The sequence below is a fragment of the Belonocnema kinseyi genome, chromosome 7 (genome assembly GCF_010883055.1).
Source record: "Belonocnema kinseyi isolate 2016_QV_RU_SX_M_011 chromosome 7, B_treatae_v1, whole genome shotgun sequence".
NCBI classification, from domain to species: Eukaryota; Metazoa; Arthropoda; class Insecta; order Hymenoptera; family Cynipidae; genus Belonocnema; species Belonocnema kinseyi.
The window spans coordinates 47,902,125-47,921,217 of record NC_046663.1 but is presented as its reverse complement, the minus strand read 5'-3'; the positions used below and the strand labels follow the sequence as shown (position 1 = coordinate 47,921,217).

General features: G+C 25.2%; 1 protein-coding gene across 2 annotated transcripts in view; it reads left to right on the top strand.

Moving 5' to 3' along the window:
- LOC117176193 overlaps positions 1 to 19,093 on the top strand; it is a 64,911-nt gene that overhangs the window by 40,441 nt on the left and 5,377 nt on the right. For both annotated transcript variants that reach the window (XM_033366299.1, XM_033366300.1), the window contains exons 14-16: positions 3,332 to 3,724; positions 7,269 to 8,150; positions 13,760 to 14,601. In XM_033366299.1, coding sequence (XP_033222190.1) covers positions 3,332 to 3,724; positions 7,269 to 8,150; positions 13,760 to 14,601 — 2,117 coding nt within the window. The remainder of the gene's footprint in view (positions 1 to 3,331; positions 3,725 to 7,268; positions 8,151 to 13,759; positions 14,602 to 19,093) is intronic.

Genomic DNA, 19,093 nt, shown 5'->3' with positions numbered 1-19,093 from the left:
ATAAACTATGTTCTAGAATTTTGGAAGATATTGAACGATTTTACAGGACGTATGAGGTTTTAAAATATTTAAAAATATTACGTTATCTTGGTTTTAAGGGATTTTAAAGCGCTCAATGTGTTTTAATAAATTTTCCAGGATTTGCGAAAATATCATCATAGATTTTCACCGGATATCATAATATTTTAGTGAATTTTAAAGAATTAAAGAAGTGAGATATTGTTTAGGATTTAAAGATTTGGAAATAACCCTGAATTCTTATTAATTTATACTAAATTCTTTGCATTTCTGAATTGTTCTAAATTTTTAATGGCTTCAAATTAGTTAATCCTGAGGATCAACTGATTAAATGATCAAAGGATTTGAAATAATTGAAAGTATTTTTTCAAATCCCTTGTTATTTTCAATAGGTTTACCAAATTTCAAAAGTGTTTAAAGGATTAAAAATATTTTAGACTATTTTAAAAGATTAAAAATACATTTTAAATTGATTTCAGTAATCTATTGAGATTTAAAAGAATTTGAAATATTTGAGGGTATTATAAAAAGATTCCCAGTCTTTTTCAAGGGCTTTTCAAAGTTTTAAGGGCTTTTAAAAGATTTCAAATGATTTGAAATATTATAAGAGGTTTTAAAAGATTTCCAGAAATAGTTTACTTATTTCAATAATTTGAAGACATTTCAAAGACTGAAATACTTTTGGGTGTTTAAAAAATTCCAAGTTATCTTCAAAACATATAAACGATTTCAAGGGATTTTCGAGCGTTCTAATAATTTTAAGGGACTTTAATATTTTAATGATTTTCAATGAATTTTTCGTAGGGTTTCGAAGATTTTAAGAGATTTAAATATATTTTGTTCAATTAATTTGGAATTCGCTCGGAATTCTTATTAATTTATCCTCAATTCTTTTGGATTCTTTTTAATTATTTTGAGTTTTTCTAAATTCTCTCAATTCTACTAAATTGAATTATTTTTTCCATATTAAAATTTTTTTCGATTCCCTTGATTTCTTTTTAAATTCACCTTGATTTTTTCATGAATTTCATGTAATTCTTCTCATTTTTTTATTTCTCTGAATTAACTGAAAATTTATTGTAATCAATCTATTTCTTTCAACTCTTGAATTCAAATTGAAATATTTTGTAGTCATTAGTCACTTCTTATGTTAGAAACTAGTTTAAAAAAGTATATTTTTGTTGGAAATAAATTTGTTTAACTGCAAATTTTACTATTTAATTTTTTGTTTACAAGTTGATCATTTTTAGTTTAAATTTAAACTATTTGGTTAAAAATTAACTTTTTTGTAAAAAATTCATGTTTTCTGGTTAAAAATTCCACTGTTTTCTGGATATACCGCCCTTTTGGTATGAAAATTAAACTTTTTTGCTGAAAAATAAACTATGTGTCACTTCTACTCAATTCAATTAATTGTTACATCGTTTTAAATATTTTCAGCGTAATTGATTGATTTTTAAATCCAACTTGATTTCAAATGAATTCCATCTAATTCTTTTCAATTCTTTTAAGTTTCTCTAAATTTATTGTAATCAATCGATTTTTTTTATCCTTAAAATTGTTCCAATTTATTTGAATTCTTTCAAATTTAACTTGAATTGTTTTGTCGCCATTAGTGATTTTTTTAATTTACCTTGGATTTTTATGAATTTCATCGAATTCTTCTCTTTCATCTTAAATTTCTCTAATTCTTTATTCCAATTCTACGGAAATCAATGGAATTTTGTTGATTAAAATTGTTTCTTTTTAATCCTTTGTATCCTATGAGCGTGACAAAAAGTATCCTTGGGTCTTTATATTTTATCCCGTCGATGGAAATTTTTATTATTCTGTTGAAAATGCAATTATTTTGTAAAAAAAATTATATTTGTTAGTCGAAAATTTTATTTTGTTGAACGTTCGTCTTTTGAATATAAAATCTGTCTTTTTGAATTAAAAATTCATCTTTTAGTAGAAAAGTTTTTTTTATTAAAAATTCTACTATTTGGTGGAAAATTTAATTATTTTGTTGGCAATTTAACAGTTCCGTTGTAGTTTCTTATTTTTTGATAGAGAATTTATTCTGTAGATTGAAAATTCATAATTTGGTAGAAAAGTCATATTTTTGGTTTAAAAAGTAATCTTTTTTTGGTTAAAAATTATTTCTTTTAGATTAAAAAGTCTACTATTATATTTTTAAACTAGAATTCATTTTTTATGTTAAAAATTCAACCATTTGGTTGAAGACACATCTTTTATGGTTAAGAGGTATTTACTTTTAATTGAAAAGTCAACTATCACATTGTTAACCCAAAATTGATCCTTTTTGGTTAAAAATTCTAATATTTGGCTAAAAATTTAATTATTTGGTTGAAAATTCATCTTTTATGGTTCAGAGTTCATTCTATTTATTTGGAAAGTCTCCTTTTATTTTATTTTTTAGAATTAATCTTTTTTGGATCAAAATTTTACTTTGTGATTGAGAATTTAATTATATTGATGAAACTTTAACTATTTTCTTAAAGAGTAATCATTTTTGGCTGTAAGGTAATTCTTTGTATGTTAAAAGTGTATTATTTTGAATTCTCGTTCATAATTGATTGTCTTTCTTTAAAAAATCGATTATGGTTGAAAATGTAATTATTTTGTTGAAAATTTAATTATTTTGCTAAAAATTTAACTATTTTCTGAAATAGACATCTCTTTTTGTTGAAAATTCATCTTTTTTGGTTGGAAATTCAACTGTCTTCTGAAAAATTGGTCTATTTGTTTAAAAATTCAACAACTATTTTGTTGATAATGAATCTAGTTTTGATTAAAGTTTAATATTTTAAATTGAAAATTCAACTATTTGATGAAAAATTCAATTTTTGTTGTTGAAAATTCTGACTTTTAAGCTAGAATACTCAAATCTTGCATTGAAGATTAAATATATTTCCACTTGAAATCTTGGAAATTTGTACCTACACTATTCTTTTTCAAAATAATTTATTCTCCTATTTTCTTGAAAAATTGCCCTATTTTCCCTGTTTTGACACCATTTTAGACTGTGAAGTCTGAAATCACTTTCAAAATAATTTACTTTATATATTTTACCTTCGAGTTCTAAAATGTTAAATTGTTCTCAAAATTTATGTGATTAAGCAATCAGTATTGGATAATAATTATTATAAACGGTTAGCATTCAACCGGGAAAATTGTAATTTAGACCGGGAATACCGGGAAATAGCCTGAATTTTTTTTTAAAATTTAAGTGGCCGCCCTGATAACCGAAAATTAAGTATTAATCTGAATTGATACGAAATGTTATTGAATATACTTAAAAATATTTTAGCTTGCTGTCACTAGTACAAATAAGCTCTATATCTGGGGTATAAGCCCTCGAGAACTGCAATTACAAAAGTTAAAAGTACCTGATTCCGAAAGTGGGGATGAAAATGAAAAGCCGAATTTGTCATCGTGCTCTTCTGCAGAAGATTGCGTCGAATCGGAAAATATCTCTACGATTATAGAACAGGATGATTCTCTAAACAATCGTATAAATTCAACAAATAATCACACTTTCGAGGAGTCTGTCGATAATGAAGATTTTCAAAAGCACAATGATATTCAAAAATCAAGCTCAAACCTATCCTCCTGCCCATCTACCTTGAACGGGAAAATGTCTCGAACTTATTGGAAGCCATCTGTAGTTGACACGAGCTTACTTAAAGGACAAGTCAAACAGGTTAATTTTTTATCTCAATTAATATTAATATAATATACTATAAAAAATATATAACAGATAATATCAATAAAAATATATGCATAATTGAATATACATTAATATGTCGTAGGCATTTAGAAGTTTTAGGAAGCCTAAAATAGCTATCTAACATTTTATTGCTATTTTGATTTTCATCTAATTGATGAAATGAACTTTTACAAAATAATAAAAATAATAACTGTATGTCATATACTTCAAAAGGCTTTTAATTTTAGTCCATGTTATCACAGATAAATATTTTATTTTTATTTTGTAATTCGGCAACGGACAAATATTAAATGACTAATATAAGTTATTATTTTTATTCTTATTACAAGGTAAAATTGCCGTGTTACGATTTTCCTTGCACCAGTTACAATTTGAAACAGCACAAAAAATTCCAGAATAAGGTGTGTTCAGTGTTCGAACGAAGCATGTTAGATGATCAATTTAGCTATTTACTAAAAAATAAATAATATCTCTTTAATTTAAAGGAGATAATTCCTTGTAATTTGTATGCATAATTATTATCAACTCATTATTTAATTACTGTAAATGATTTTTTATTTAATAATTACAGGCCTTTGTGGAAAGTTTAACAATTTTCTCAAAAAGTTATACTTCTTGGAAATTCAATTATTTTATGGAAAAATCGTCTTTTTGGCTTAAAAATATAATACTTTCGTTGCAAATTAAATATTTGTTTGACACATAACTGTTTTATTTCAAAGGTATATTTTTGGTTGGAAATTCAATTTTTTTGTTCAATATTAAACTATTTATTAGAAAATTGAACTATTTTGTAGAAAATTAACCTTTTTGCTTGAAAATTCAACAATTTGGTTACAATTTGTTTACCTTTTTGTTTTTGTTGGTTAAATATAAACTTTTTCTTATCTCCAATTAAAATATTATTTTGTTAAAGCATCCACTATTACATTTTTCGTTAAATATTCACCTTCATAGGTTGAAAATTCCACTAATTGGTTGAAAGTTGAATTTCTTTTTAAAAGTTAATTTTTTCTGTTTGTCGATTCAAAATTTTAGATGAAAATTTTTTTTTTCTTTAATAAAAAATAACTTTTAGATCTGAAAATTTAATTATATTGTTGAGAATTTAACTGATTGGTTGAAAATTAATTTTGTTTTTGAAAATATATATTCTGTGGTTGAAAATTCAACTGGTCTGTAGAAAACTTGTCTTTTGCTCTCCAAAAGATTAATTTTCTACAAAAAAAAGATACAGTTTTAATAAAATACATAAATTTTCAACTAAAAAAGATCAATTTACAAACCAGAAGTAGAATAATTCAATTTGCCGTTCAAAAAGTAAATTTTAAACAAAAAAAAAACGAGTTTTCAGCAAAATTAATTATTTTTCAACTAGAAATTTAAATTTTCAAGTAAAAATGTAATATGTACATCTTCAGTTAAAAAAATAAGAATTTCCCACTACAAAGAAACGAATTTTCAGCAAAAAAAATCATTATGATTTTTTGTCACAGTGATGAATTGTTGAACAAATAGTGACATTTCCAACCCAAAAAATGAATATTCTATTTAAAAAAAAAACGAATTTTTAACGAAATATATAGATTTTTTTAAACCAAAGAAATGAATTCTTAACAAAAAGTAGAATAGCTCAATTTTCTACAACACAGAACATGTTTGAATGTAAAAGATTACATTTCTGTCAAAAGTGTAAATTTTCCACACAAAAATGGTATATTTAAAGTAAATTTTCAACTAAAATGATAAATTTTCTACGAAACAAATTTAGTTTTCAACTAAAAGGACATTTTTTACCAAAAATAAAATACTTAAATTTTAAGTTAGTAAAATAAATTGTTAATCAAAAAGGAAATGAATTTTTTTCAAAATACTTAACTTTTCAACTACAGAAATTAATTTTTAAATAGTCATTTTTTTATTTGGACTTAGTTATTTCAATTGATCTCATTTAAGTTTTTTAATGAAAATAAAGATTGATATTTTTGGGTTGAGAATGAAACTTTTTTTGTGGAAATTTGGTCTTTTTGGCTTTAAAATTTAACAATCTGAAAAAATTGTAGTATTCGGTCAAGAATTAACTTCTTTCTTGAAAATTCAGTCAGAACATTCGTTTTTGTTGTTTCATAATTTATCTCTTTATTTGAAGTTTTTTGGTTGAAAATTAATCTTTCTCCGTTGAAAATTTAACTATTTTGTTGAAAATTTTTCTTTCGTGGTAAAAAATTAATCTTATCGGTTGAAAATTCATATTTTTGTTTAAAAATGAAACTATTTTTTTTAATGATCTATTTTGTTGAAAGTTTAATATATATTTCGACTGGATTGCAAGTTTACTTTCATGTCGATTTCCGTGGTTGTTTCGTTCACTGTCTTCTCGTATTTAACAAAACAAATGACGGATTTTCAACAGATAGTTTAATTATCATCTGAAATAGATCAATCTTGAACGAAATAGTGCAATTTTCAATCAAGAAGATTAAATTTTTATCAAAAAAGATAAATTTTTGATAAAAGATGGAACAGTTACATTTTCAGTTAACAAAAGAATTCTAAATTTTAAAAAATAATCATTTTCAGCCTAAAAGATCAGTTTTTAATCAATAAGATGAATTTTCTACCAAAATAGACAAAAATTTTAACAGAGTTCATGAATTTTCAAGAAAAAATGTGATTTTTTAAAGGAATTTTCCACCAAAAAGAGAAATTAGTCAACAAGAAGATTATATATTCTCCCACAAATTCGAATTTTCAATAAAATACAGGAATTTTAAACCAAATGTTTGAATTTCCATCTTAAGAAGATAAATTTTGCACAAAATATGTACAAGTTAAATTTTCAATTAATTCAATTAATTTACAAGAAAGGAATTAAATTTTGGGAAAAAAGGTTTGTCAACTACAATGAGAAATCATTAATCAAATAAATGAATTTTTAACAAAGCAGTTCCACTTGTAACTAAGTAGTTGAATTTTTATCTAAAAAGGATGAACTCTTATTGAAAAACGTGTTATTTGACATGTCAACGTAAAATGAATTAAATTTAAAAAAAAATGGGTGAATTCAACCAAAAGTGTATAATTTTCAACAAAATAGTTTAAATCCTGAACCAAAAGAGATTAATTTCCAGCCAGATAGTTGCAATTTTTAACCATAATAATAAAATTTACCTCAACTTTTTTTTCAAAAATTCCTTAACTCTCCCTGACTTTCTGGAATTATTTGATCTGTAGCAACTCTGTAATTTAAAAAAGTATATGCCTATTTCGCTCTAGAATGTTTTTGTTAAAATATATCTAGTGATTATGATAAATATATGTTTAAAAAAATATGGTTTAAATTGTCGTAAATGCTCTATAAATGCTCTCTTCGATCTTAAATGCTGAGCATATTCTCGAGAGTATTTTCCCAACATAACTTCTTGCGCATTTAAGAACTCTAAGCACGGAATCTATTAGCTTTGAACACATCGCTTATTATTAACAATTGTTTAAAAGTAACCGTGTTTTCTTGTAGTTATCAACTGGATGGAATCACTCGGCATTGTTGACCAAAGATGGTACAGTTTATATTTGGGGGAGAAATTCGTGTGGACAATTAGGGAATAATGATCGAGGCGAAATTGTTCGTCCCACTCCTCTAATTTATAATCCCGTATTATCATTGTCGCACCTTCCGTCGAAAAATGTCCGCTCTAGGTCGTTCGAGAAGGAGAACGGTTTAAATATGAATAGTAAAACTAGGAATTATAGATTGAATAATGTCGAAGAGCGTGACAAGATTGATGACTGTGATAACGATAATAAGGGAGTGGAAAGTGGTGAGAATGAGGACGATGATGATAATAATAATAATGACGAGGACGATGATAGCGTAACCGATGCTGATGATGAGGAGAGTAACGATAATTACAACTATGACAACGATTTGAATGAAAAAGACATTGATGATTTCGAAAACTGTGTCAACTCGAACAATTTGGAAATGAAGGCGATTCAAGTATCTTGCGGAAGTAATTACACTGTTGCAGTGCAGCCAGGAGGTGCTGTTTTAGCTTGGGGTAGAATTGGTATTTCTCAATCCAAGTCGCCAGGTTTCTTGCGAATGAGGAAACGAACTGATAAAAGGAACTGTGATACTGAAGATAATTCAATTACACTCAAATGTTTATTGAATACGATTGGGCTGCAAAAAAATCGAGTTGTTGCGTGTATAAGTAATCCTAGTCAAGTACCCAACATTCCAGCACCTGTCATTTCTTATCAAAGTTATGACACTGTTCCACTTGTTGGATTTAAACGAATGCATCCGGCCGAAAAGATTCCGGGAGAGCGAACTCTTCACGATGCTCTGGAACAATTCAGTGGATTCTATGATGTAAATAAAATTCTAAAAAAGGTTAGTGAACACTATTTTGCTACTACTATATCGAAAAAAATGACACTAAAGACACTATTTAGGGTGGCATAGGGGGATGACATGATGGCATGAGTGCACCGTAGGGTGGTCCAAAAAAGCATTGGACAATTTTTTTTTCTTTAATTTTTATGGGAACATCCCAGAAATTTGTTTGAATTCGCACAAAAATAAATGAATTTTTTTATTTTGAAAAAAAGGTATTTTTTGTATATCTTTTTCAGAATCCTCAATATTATGTCAATCGAGTTGAAACTCAACATTTTCCTTCACATTTAACCATAGAATACTAATCAAATATCGTTTTTTAAATATTAACACTGTAAGGTTGTTTTATAGGGTCCCACAAAAAAAACCCCATAAGTGAAAAATGGGTTTTGCGAGTTTTTGGCATTAATTATGACTTTTTCGCGGTTTTTGAATGCAAATTGTTTCTGGCAGATAAAAGACCATTTGATACCGATAATTAAATGTTCACATAAATTGTTTAAACAATTTATTATTGTTTTGAGCCATTTTTTCATAAAATGGAGTTAGAACGACGCGAGGGGAAATGTCGGTAAAAATAATCCAACAGATGGCGTCATGAAAAGTAGGTCTGATTTTTTCATTGAATTGCAATAAGAAAAAGCAACAATAATAAAAAAATTGATGCTGTTTGCAAATAAACAAGAAAAAATATTTGAAAAAATAAGACTAACTATAACTAATTATTTAAAAAAAGAAAAGGTCATGTAAATATGTAGTTTAATATGAATAAAATTGAATTTTGAGATACAATTAGAAAGCAGTTCGAACTTGATATTCCTATGATTTATTTCGCTGATATTATTGATTTTGTTTTTGTTCTAATTAAAAAAAATTATTTATTGTTGAAATTATTAATGTAGCTAATGAAAAAAATTAATAATTTTTAAGAGCTTGATGACAAAAATATTTAAAACATATACATGATCAGAAGAATTATTAAAAAATGCATCACTTATATCCAATATAAATATAATAATAATTAAAATATGCAAGACTACAACTTAAGTTGCAAAGTAAAGAATCTTTGTACCTTTAAAATCTTCACAATTTCAAGTTTTTAAGGAAATAATTGAAAAGTTTAAGAGAATAATTTGGTGAAAAGTCAATGACAAGTCTGATAAATTGAGAAAATGGATTTAATATTACTTAGTATACTGTATATATTTATTTAAATTGAACCGAATATCATATATACATTTATACATTTTAATCATTTATTTGTTGCTTAACTTTGAAAGCTTTTTCCTCGCTGCATTCAACCCCTACTAATTTGATTAAAAATTTAAATTTAAAGGAGATTTTGAATTAAATAGTTAATTATATTATGGTAAACCTCATTTCTAAAATAAACAAACTATAAGCTATCAAACTCTATAAACAAATGTACTGTTCTTATGGCGCACATTTGGAGGAAATGCACTTTTTCATTCAAAAATGTCCAGAGCCTTCAATTTTTTTGCGATTTTGAATTTTTTTGTTTTAAATTAAAGGTCATTAAATTCTATAGATCTTGACGCTCCGAATTTTTGTCGCTTCTATTTTTTTTGTTTATAATTTTTCCACTTAAAGTATGGAAAAACTAACATTTTGTACGTCACAATTTTTTATGCTTTAATAATTGATCAGGAAAACTTTATATTGTCTTAAATGAATGTTTAGGGACTCATAGAATACAAATAATTTGTTTATTATTCCATTTATTTGTTAGAAACCAATTTTATGAACAAATTGACAATAGTCGTATTGTCGGTAAAAAATTTTTTTGCTAAACGTGCTGCACATTAATGTAGAAATGACATTTAATAACAAAAATAATTTAAAACTTTATAATAATCACTGTGATAAATAGTTGTTGTGGCAGATTATTAGAATTTGAGATTTTTCAACTTACAATTTCCTTCAATGGCCAGAACGACTTCAGGTATTTCTTAAAATAATAAATATTCAATAATATTTGATAAAATATAACAATTTAAATTTTTGTAAACAAATTAGATAAACAAATTTAAAATTTTGGCCCTTTTCCATAGAAAATTTTATTTGCACAAACTTTTTTTATTTATATTGGATGTACGTCATATATTTTGTTTTAATTCTTCTGATCATGTATATGTATTAAATATTGTTGTCATTGAGGTCTTTAATATTATTGATTTTTTTATTAGCTACTCTTATTTTTTCATATATTCTTCTGTTTATTTTCAAACAGAATCAAGTTTTGAATTATTTTTGCTTTTTCTGCATGCAATTGTTGGTCCGTCAATTCACCTCTGGATCGTAAGAAAACAGAAAAGTGGGGGCGATGCATGGGGCTGGTTTAAACAATTTATCATTATTGTTAATAATATCCTATTAGAAAAATGCTACAAAATTGCAGATTAAAAAAATTCACTTTCAGTCAAATTTTTATTTAATTAATTATAGTCAAGAAAATTAATTGTTTAAACAATTTATTATTATTATTAATATTATATTTGAATATTACTAGAAAGATGCCGTTTTTTCTGAAGTTCCTAGCTTTTTGTCCAATTTTCAGTAGGAGGGAAGTAATAATGAATTCAAGTTCACTTGAATTCAATGAATTCAAGTTGAATTCAGCTTAAACAATTCATTGTCATTGTTTATAATATTCTCTTTGCTCAATTAGTAGAATGTTGCGGTTTATTTTTAAATTTTCAACTGTTTGTCTATCTTTCATTATGCATGACTTAATAATTAATTATATTTAGCAAAAATTATTGTTTACACAAATTATTATTGTTTATGACTATCTTCATTTATAGCAATGTCTGATAGTTGTGTTATAACTATCTTTTCTTAGACAAGTGCTAGAAAGTTGTGTTTTTTTTATATAAAATCTTGAACTTTGCTGCGCCTGCTTAGTTACTAACAATTAATAAATAAACATTAGAGAAAACTACATTTTAAATAATCTCTTTCTTTTTTGTGCAAAGATTTTTCCGAAATAAAACAAATATTTAAAATACGCTTGAAATGTTCTACACCGATCATATTGAATACAATAAAACTATTTGAAAAATCATTTTTGTTGCGGTTGACATATTATTTCTTCATAAATAAAAAGGCGATGCAAAATTAAAGATTTGAGAAAAACCGCCACTTTCCATCACTTATCCAAGAAAAGATAGTTAAAAACAATATTAAATTGTTTAAACAACTTTTTTTTAACTTTCATTAATTATTATCTCACTAAGTGAAAGAAGGTAGAAATTGCCGAAAACCCCCAAATATCAGGTATGGATATAGATGAAGACAGTCATAAACAATAATAATTTTGTTAAGCAATTATTTCTCCTAAATTAATTATTAATTCATGTCTAATGCAAAATAGATCAAGAGTTATGACTCTTAAAAAAAAACATAATTTTTTTGCTATTTTGAGCTATTTGTAGCCCAAAAAGTTTTTTCAAAACGACTCGTTTCGTACATGTCATATAGAAAGACGTTAAGAAAACTAATTACAGAGGACTAAATGTTGCGTAAAATAAAAAAAAATATTTTAGCCCATAAAGATCATATAATAATGTAAGTGATAAAGAAAATAATTAAATAATTGACTCATTGATTGACTGATCAAATACACTCTACCTCCGGGTTGGCATAGAAGATAGTTCATCTTACAAAACAATTTTCAAGTTTCTTAGATGTGGACTATTTTTTGATACCATTTATCAGTCAATCAATTAGTCAATTATTTAATTATTTTCTTCACCACTTACATTATTATGTAATTAATTTGTTTACGTTTTCTTTTAGTATGAACAATTAACAATAATTGTTTCCTCTGCGATGATTAGTTTATTAATTTTTGAGACTATTAACATAAAATAATACAACGTTAAAAAACTAATTCCCCTAATAACATTTTATGTCAATGATAAATAAGCAATTGAAAACCAGTTAATTTGTATTTTTTCATTTAGATTCGACAACAGATATTCTGGAAGTAATTTTCAGAAAGTAAATACATTAAATATGCACACAATTGATAGAGTGAAGCGTATTATTTAAACAATTGTCGAACAATTGATTACCTCTTAACAAAACAGGAGAAAAAAGTAAACTTGTAACAAACTACAAATGCATGTATACCACAAAAATGCTCAAATACGATCGCAGTACATTTTCCAGTACATATAGAGCCTTCCGCATGGAAAGGGGCAAAGTATCGTGGTCATAACTCGTGACCAATATGAGCTAAAACATTTTTATTTTTTCTATATTAAACGCAAAATTTAGTCCTCTATAGTTTTTTCTCAAAGTTTTTCTGTAGGATGTGTACTAAAAAAGCACTTTTAAAAAAACTTTTTAGGCTACAAATAGCTCAAAATAGCAAAAAAATTATATTTTTTTGAGGATTCACAACTCTTCATCTATGAAGACTAGAAGATTATATTTTTGTAGATTTACGCACAATTTCCTGTCCTACAACTTTTTCTATTGCACCACTTCACCTAGAAGCGAAGTATTGTGAAAAAACTGAACATGAGTAATTTGCCCTGAAAAATAGGTCAAAAGTGTTCAACTTTGTGAGGCCATAAATTATGACCTGCTGGGTCTAAGTATTTGCATTTTTTTTAGAATTACTCGAAATTCGGTCTACTTTAAATAAATTGTCGAACATTTTTTTCTAAAATTAACAAGTTCCAAAGTACATGTACAAACTGCAGAATTGCGTTTTTTCGCATTTTTGTTCAAGAAAATCCAGGTTCTTTGGAGGACCATAACTCGGCACCTATTGAAGATAGGAGGTTTTTCTGCCTTCAAAAATTTCAGGATTCCCTCTAGTTTAAATTTGTTGTTGAACATTTTTCTCTAAATTCAAGGGGGCGGGACAGTCTACGAAAACACGATTTTTGGCACTTTTTTCAAAAATATCTCCAGGACGCGCACGGGTGTTCTTTCTAGAAAACTTGAAAATTCAATCAGGGCCCCTTAATAATTCGTTTTAGCAACAACAACAAAAAACGCATTACCCACTTAATACGGTGTAAAAGTTCCAGATGGCTGGACTATATCGTTTAAGCAAAAAAAAAAAATATTTTTTTTTGACCCGCTGAGACATTTAACCTGCCCAAAAGTGGTTTAACTGTCCATCGTTTTCAACTTATTTTGTTTTAATTCTACCATTCAGTTGAAAATTTAGCTTGTAGGTTTAAAATTCAAGAACTTGTTTAAAAATATAACTAATTAGTTGTAAATTGAATTATTTTGTGAGAAGTTGAACTATTTTGTTAAGAAATTATCTTTTTGGTCGATCGTCAACTGTTTTGTTGAAAATTCGTCCTTTCGGATTGTAAAATCATCCTTTATGGTAGTAAAATTGTATTTTTTGGTTACAAGATTAAAATGCTGGTCTTAAATCACATTATTAAATTTATATATAATATTATATAAATTTAATAATTAAACTAGTTAATATTATTATTTATAGATAATATTTAATTATCAAATTACATTTTTATTAATTAATTCATTAATTATTTTTATTGTACCCCAATTACAAATTAGAAAACACATAAAACTGTGTTTATTTCCAGTGTATTGCCGTTGGAAATAATCAAGCTTGTGCAAAATTAGCTTTATTGGAACACAATTTTTCTGACTCTCTGATGTATCAGTTGAAGTCGGTAATGAATATAGAGTCTGGACAAGAACTTAACGATAAGAATGAAAAAGAGGAAATAAATTGTACTGACGTCACGATAGAAAAAAGTAGTAACGGGTATTTGAAAAAATCAAGAAAAGCTGATAAGAAGAAAGACAATATCAAGATATTCAATGCAGACGAGAAGAAAAGTGTTCTAGGCTATTTAGAACAAGACGTAATTGAAGAAAAGCCGCAGATTAACAAATCTTCAACATTTGATCATTTAAATGACGATTCGCAATTATTCATTGAACAAGCGGAGGAAGATCTTGTCAATACTTTTGAAGAAAGTGTTACTAAAAGAAAACTAAAAATGTCGGCCAGTAAATCTATGGACACTTTTTCATTAACAGAGCATGAATTATATACATTCGATTGTCAAGGAGGCTCAGAAGAAATGTACGAACAGACCGATAATGACAATGTCTCAGACCAGTTGACAATGACTAATAGCACATTTGATGATGAATTTAATAGTGATTCTGAATCTGAATCGAGAAAAAATGATGGTCTTCAGACTAGTCCGTGTGTCGATAAGATAAAGAAAGCAATGAATATAGTTGAATTTTATATTAATGAAATTGAAAATCTAAATCACAAAGTCGTCTCCGAGGTGTTACTAAATGCTATTAATATTTGGGTGGATCATCATCTGCCTCTTCGGTTTCTTGAGAAAGTCTTCCTGAAAAACTTGCACAAAGTGTTTTATCCATTAGGATTGTTACTTTTTTGGTAAGTTATCACATTTTCCTATTAATATCGTAGCGAGGGGGGAAATTATTTTTATAAGTACTGAATCTAAGTATTAATAATTACATTACTTAATAATTTTTAGACGTAAATCCCAATGCATTTCTACTAACCACAACAAATCATTATTCATGCGTAATCAAATCAGACATATAATTATTTCTGTAATTTTATTTTATTTATTAATTTAAATTCATTTCGGATTTTCAAATAATTTAATAAACAAATTATTTATTTTAATGAACACAATGTGCTTGCTTATTTACTGTTATTTATTATTATCATATGTTATTTCAAGTTCAAAAACTGAACTTGGTTAAAAGTTATTCATAAAATGGAGGAAAATATGCTAATGTTAATTATAACTAATTTTGGTAAAAAACTCGAGGCGAACTTTTGAAGAAAATATTTCGGGTTTTCTTTATTTCAAAATAACAATTTAGAGTTTAATGTTTTCCTTTTTCTCTGTAGGTAAAAGTTGCAATTCTTTTTTAATTTTAATGCTGGAACACTTATTTTATTCCTTAAAAGATTCTCACAAAATCTCATTGGTGCTTTTTTATTTAAAAAATTGTATTTAATTGTTTACCAAAATAACGATTTTATAATCCCTAAATAAATGTTAAAAAACGTGCCTTACAGAATTAGGGTTAAATAATAATTGAATTTTTTACCTAAAGTAAGAGAGAAAAACATTAAACCCTAAAAACTATTGTTCAATAAACAATTAAAATACTGAAATATTTATTTCAAAATTTCACCTCGAGTTCTTGATCAAAAACTGTTATAATTAAGAATACCAATTTTTTTATTTTATAATTCATTTTTAACAACGTTTATTTTTCAGCTTGAAATAACTTTAGTTCATATTTAAATTGAACAAATGTATAATGAAAATGTCCCTTTTGTCTTAAATCTGAAGCTAAAATCTATGAAAATAGTTATGCCGAAAAGCAAATTTCTAACTGGATTTATTAAAATCAATTAACTTTGTTTACAATGTATAATTTTCTTTCATTTTCTTAAACTTGAAAATTTTGTTAACTATAATTTTTTTTTTTAATTCTGAAAAAATGGTCCTCAAATCTCCTAAACAACTAAATTTTCCTAGCAATCTAGAGAAAATGGTTTGATTCTCTCAAAACCTTTGCAATTTCATAAAAAGTTTCTTTTTTTACAAAATTGTAAAAAATCTACAATTTTCTCAAAATTTTGATCTATTTCAAATTAACAATTTTTCTGGAATCTTTGTAATATTTCTAATCCTTCTTATAAAATTTATCTTATAAAATATTGTCTTATAAAATTTTTCGAATTTGTCTTAATATTTTTTAGATAAAAAAATTTGCCTTAAAATTATTCAGATTCTTTTTTTAAGATGTTTTGAAATACTTTGTAATATTTTAGAATATTATCCTAAAGATAGTTTTTTAAAATAAAAATCATTAAACATTTATCTGGGAATTTAAAGAAAAGAATTTTATTCTCTTGAAACCTTTTGTAATTTTAATTTAGCTTCTTTTTTCAAAATCTTCAACAATCTAAATTTAAAAAAAATTAAATTTTTTAAAAGTTTTAAATTAACTTTGAATTGCTTGAATAGTTTTAAATATTTTTCAAGCATAATAGAGACTTTTTTTGTAATTTCCTAATTCTGATTTAATTTTCTTCTAGAATTCTTTTTCTCAACATAAAGAAATCATTTGAAATTTAAGCAGGAATCTTCAAAAATGTACAGTTAATTACAAAATTCGCTGAATCTGCTCAAGATTTAAATTATTTTCAAAATTACTGAAAATTCTACAAATCTAAAAAGTTTTTATCCGAAATTTTTTTTTTTTAATCTGGCCGATTCTTTTACGACATATTATGAAATCTTCAAAACATAAAATTAACGTTTTGAAATAAAATCTTTATAATTTTGAATTTTCCCAAATATGGTCTAAAAAATAATTAATAAGTGAAAAATTCAGTTTGGCGGTTTTCTAAAAGAAAATTGTTTCTAATACATAAAGCATTATTTTCTGTTGCTAATTAGACGTTTAAATACAATTTTTAAACAATTCGTTATTGTTTACAGCAGTTTTCTCTTAGAATAGAGTTATAAAGGCGAGAGCTTCTTTTTAAGTTAAAAATTCATCTTTATAGTTGAAAAATACATTTTTTTAAACTAGAATTTTATCTAGTTAATGTTGGTTTGAAAATTAATCTTTTCTCGTTGAAAATTCCTCTTTTTTGTTTAATTCTTTTGTCGATATTTCATCTGTTTGGTTGAAATTTCGACTATTCTAGTTAAATATTTATAGTTATAGTTAAAAAAACCATCAATTTGATTGCAAATTAAACTATTTTGATGGAAAGTAGTTTTTTTTTCTTAAAAATTAATTTTGTTTCAGCTGAAAATTGAACTATGTTGTTGGAAATTTTATTTATTATTCAGAATTAACCCTTTCAAATTAAAAAATTTACTTGTCTGGTTGACCATGAAACTATTATATTCTAAATTTGGTTTTTTTAACTGAAAATTCAACTTTATGGTTGAAAATTCCTCATTTTTGCAGAAAATTAATCTTCTTATTTGAAAATTCATTCTTGCTGTTAATGATTAATCATTTTAGTTAAAAATTCATTTTTTTGTTGTTGAAAATGGAATTCTTGTGTTCCAAATTTGTTTTTGATTGAAAACTAATCTTGTTAACTAGAAAAAACTAGTTTTTGCTTGAAAATTTCTCTCTTTTTTTTGTAGAAGATTAATCTTTTTGGTGGAAGATTCATGATTTTGTTTAATGATTCCTTATTTTGCTGACAGTTCATCCGTTTTGTTAAAAATTAAAACATTTTAAAGAAAATTGTATTTTTTTCTAAAAATTAATCTTGTTTGATTCATCTTTTTAGTTGAAAATTCACTTTTTTTGGTTAATGATTTATTATTATTGTTTAAAGTTCATCCGTTAGGTTAAAAATTAAAATATTTTTATGCAAATTTTTTTTTTTACTGAAAATGAATCTTGTTTATTAGAAAATTCTTCTTTTTGGTAGAAAATTAATCTTCTTGGTTAAAGATTCATTCTTCTGGTTAATCATTCATAATTTTTGTTGCAAATTCATCTTTTTGGTTGAAATTTCTTTCTTCGGGTTAAATGTTCATTATTTTAGTTGGAAATTAATCGATTTAGTCGAAAATTAAATTATTTTATTCAAAACTGGATTTCTATAAAATTAATATTGTTCAGTTGCAAATTGTAGTTTTTGGTAGAAAACTAGTCTTGGTTGTAAATTCACTCTTTTGGTTAATGATTCATTATTTAAGTTAAATCTATTTCGTTGAAAGTTAAACTATTTTATCGAAATTTTGATTTTTTAAACTGAAAATCAATCTTGTTTAGATGAAAATGATCCTTTTTTTATAGAAAATTAATATTTTTTAGCAGAAAATTAAATTAAAAAAAAATTAAAATTGAAAGAAAAATCATCTTTTTTTGTTTAAAAAACGACACTATTTTGTTAAAAATTTGATTTTTATTGAAAATTATTCTGGTATATTTGAAAATTCAAGTTTTTGTTTGAAAATTTCCCTTTTTTTTAAAGAAAAAATAGTCTTTTTTGTTCAAATTGACAGTTCTTCTATTTGATAGAAAATTAAACTATTGTGCTAAAAATTGGATTTTTTATTGAAAATTAATCTTGTTTAGTTGAAAATTTTAATTTGTGATAGAAAATTAATTTTCTTGATGGAAAAAATTCATATGTTCGGTTAGAAAATAACTATTTTGTTGAACATTAACATTTTTTTTACTGATACTCAATGTTTTTTAGTTGAAAATTATTATTTTTTGATAGAAAACTAATCTTTTTTAGTAGAAAATTCATTTTTATGGGTATAAATGAACCATTTTAGTCAAAAATTTATATGTTTAAATTGAAAATGAATCTTTTTTTGTTGAAAATTGAAGTTTTTGGTGAAAAATTTGGTGTAAAATTAGTGATTCATTCTTATATTTGAAAATCTATCTGTTGGGTTGAAAATTCCTCTTTTATAATAGAAAATTAATTTTCTTGGCTAAAAAACCATGCTTTTTGTTAATGATTCATAATTTTGTTAAAAATGAATCTGTTTCTTTGAAAAACTAAAATATATTGTTTAAAATTGGATTTTTTTATTGAAAATGAATCTGTTTTAGTTAAAAATTGAAGATTTTGTTTGAAAATTTCTGTTTGTGGGAAATTCCTCTTTTTAGTTGAAAATTCATCTTTTACGGTAGGAAATAATTCTTTGTGGTTGAAAATTCATTGGTTTGATTAAAGCTTCATCATTTTAGATGAAAACCCATTTTTTTTTAATTAAAAATTTCGCAATTTAAAAAAAATGTTGTTATTGAAAATTAATCTTTTTCAATTGAAAATCCCTCTATGTGCTTGAAAATTGAGCTATTTTGCTGAAAACTCTTTGTTTTTAAATTAACTTCGTATGTTG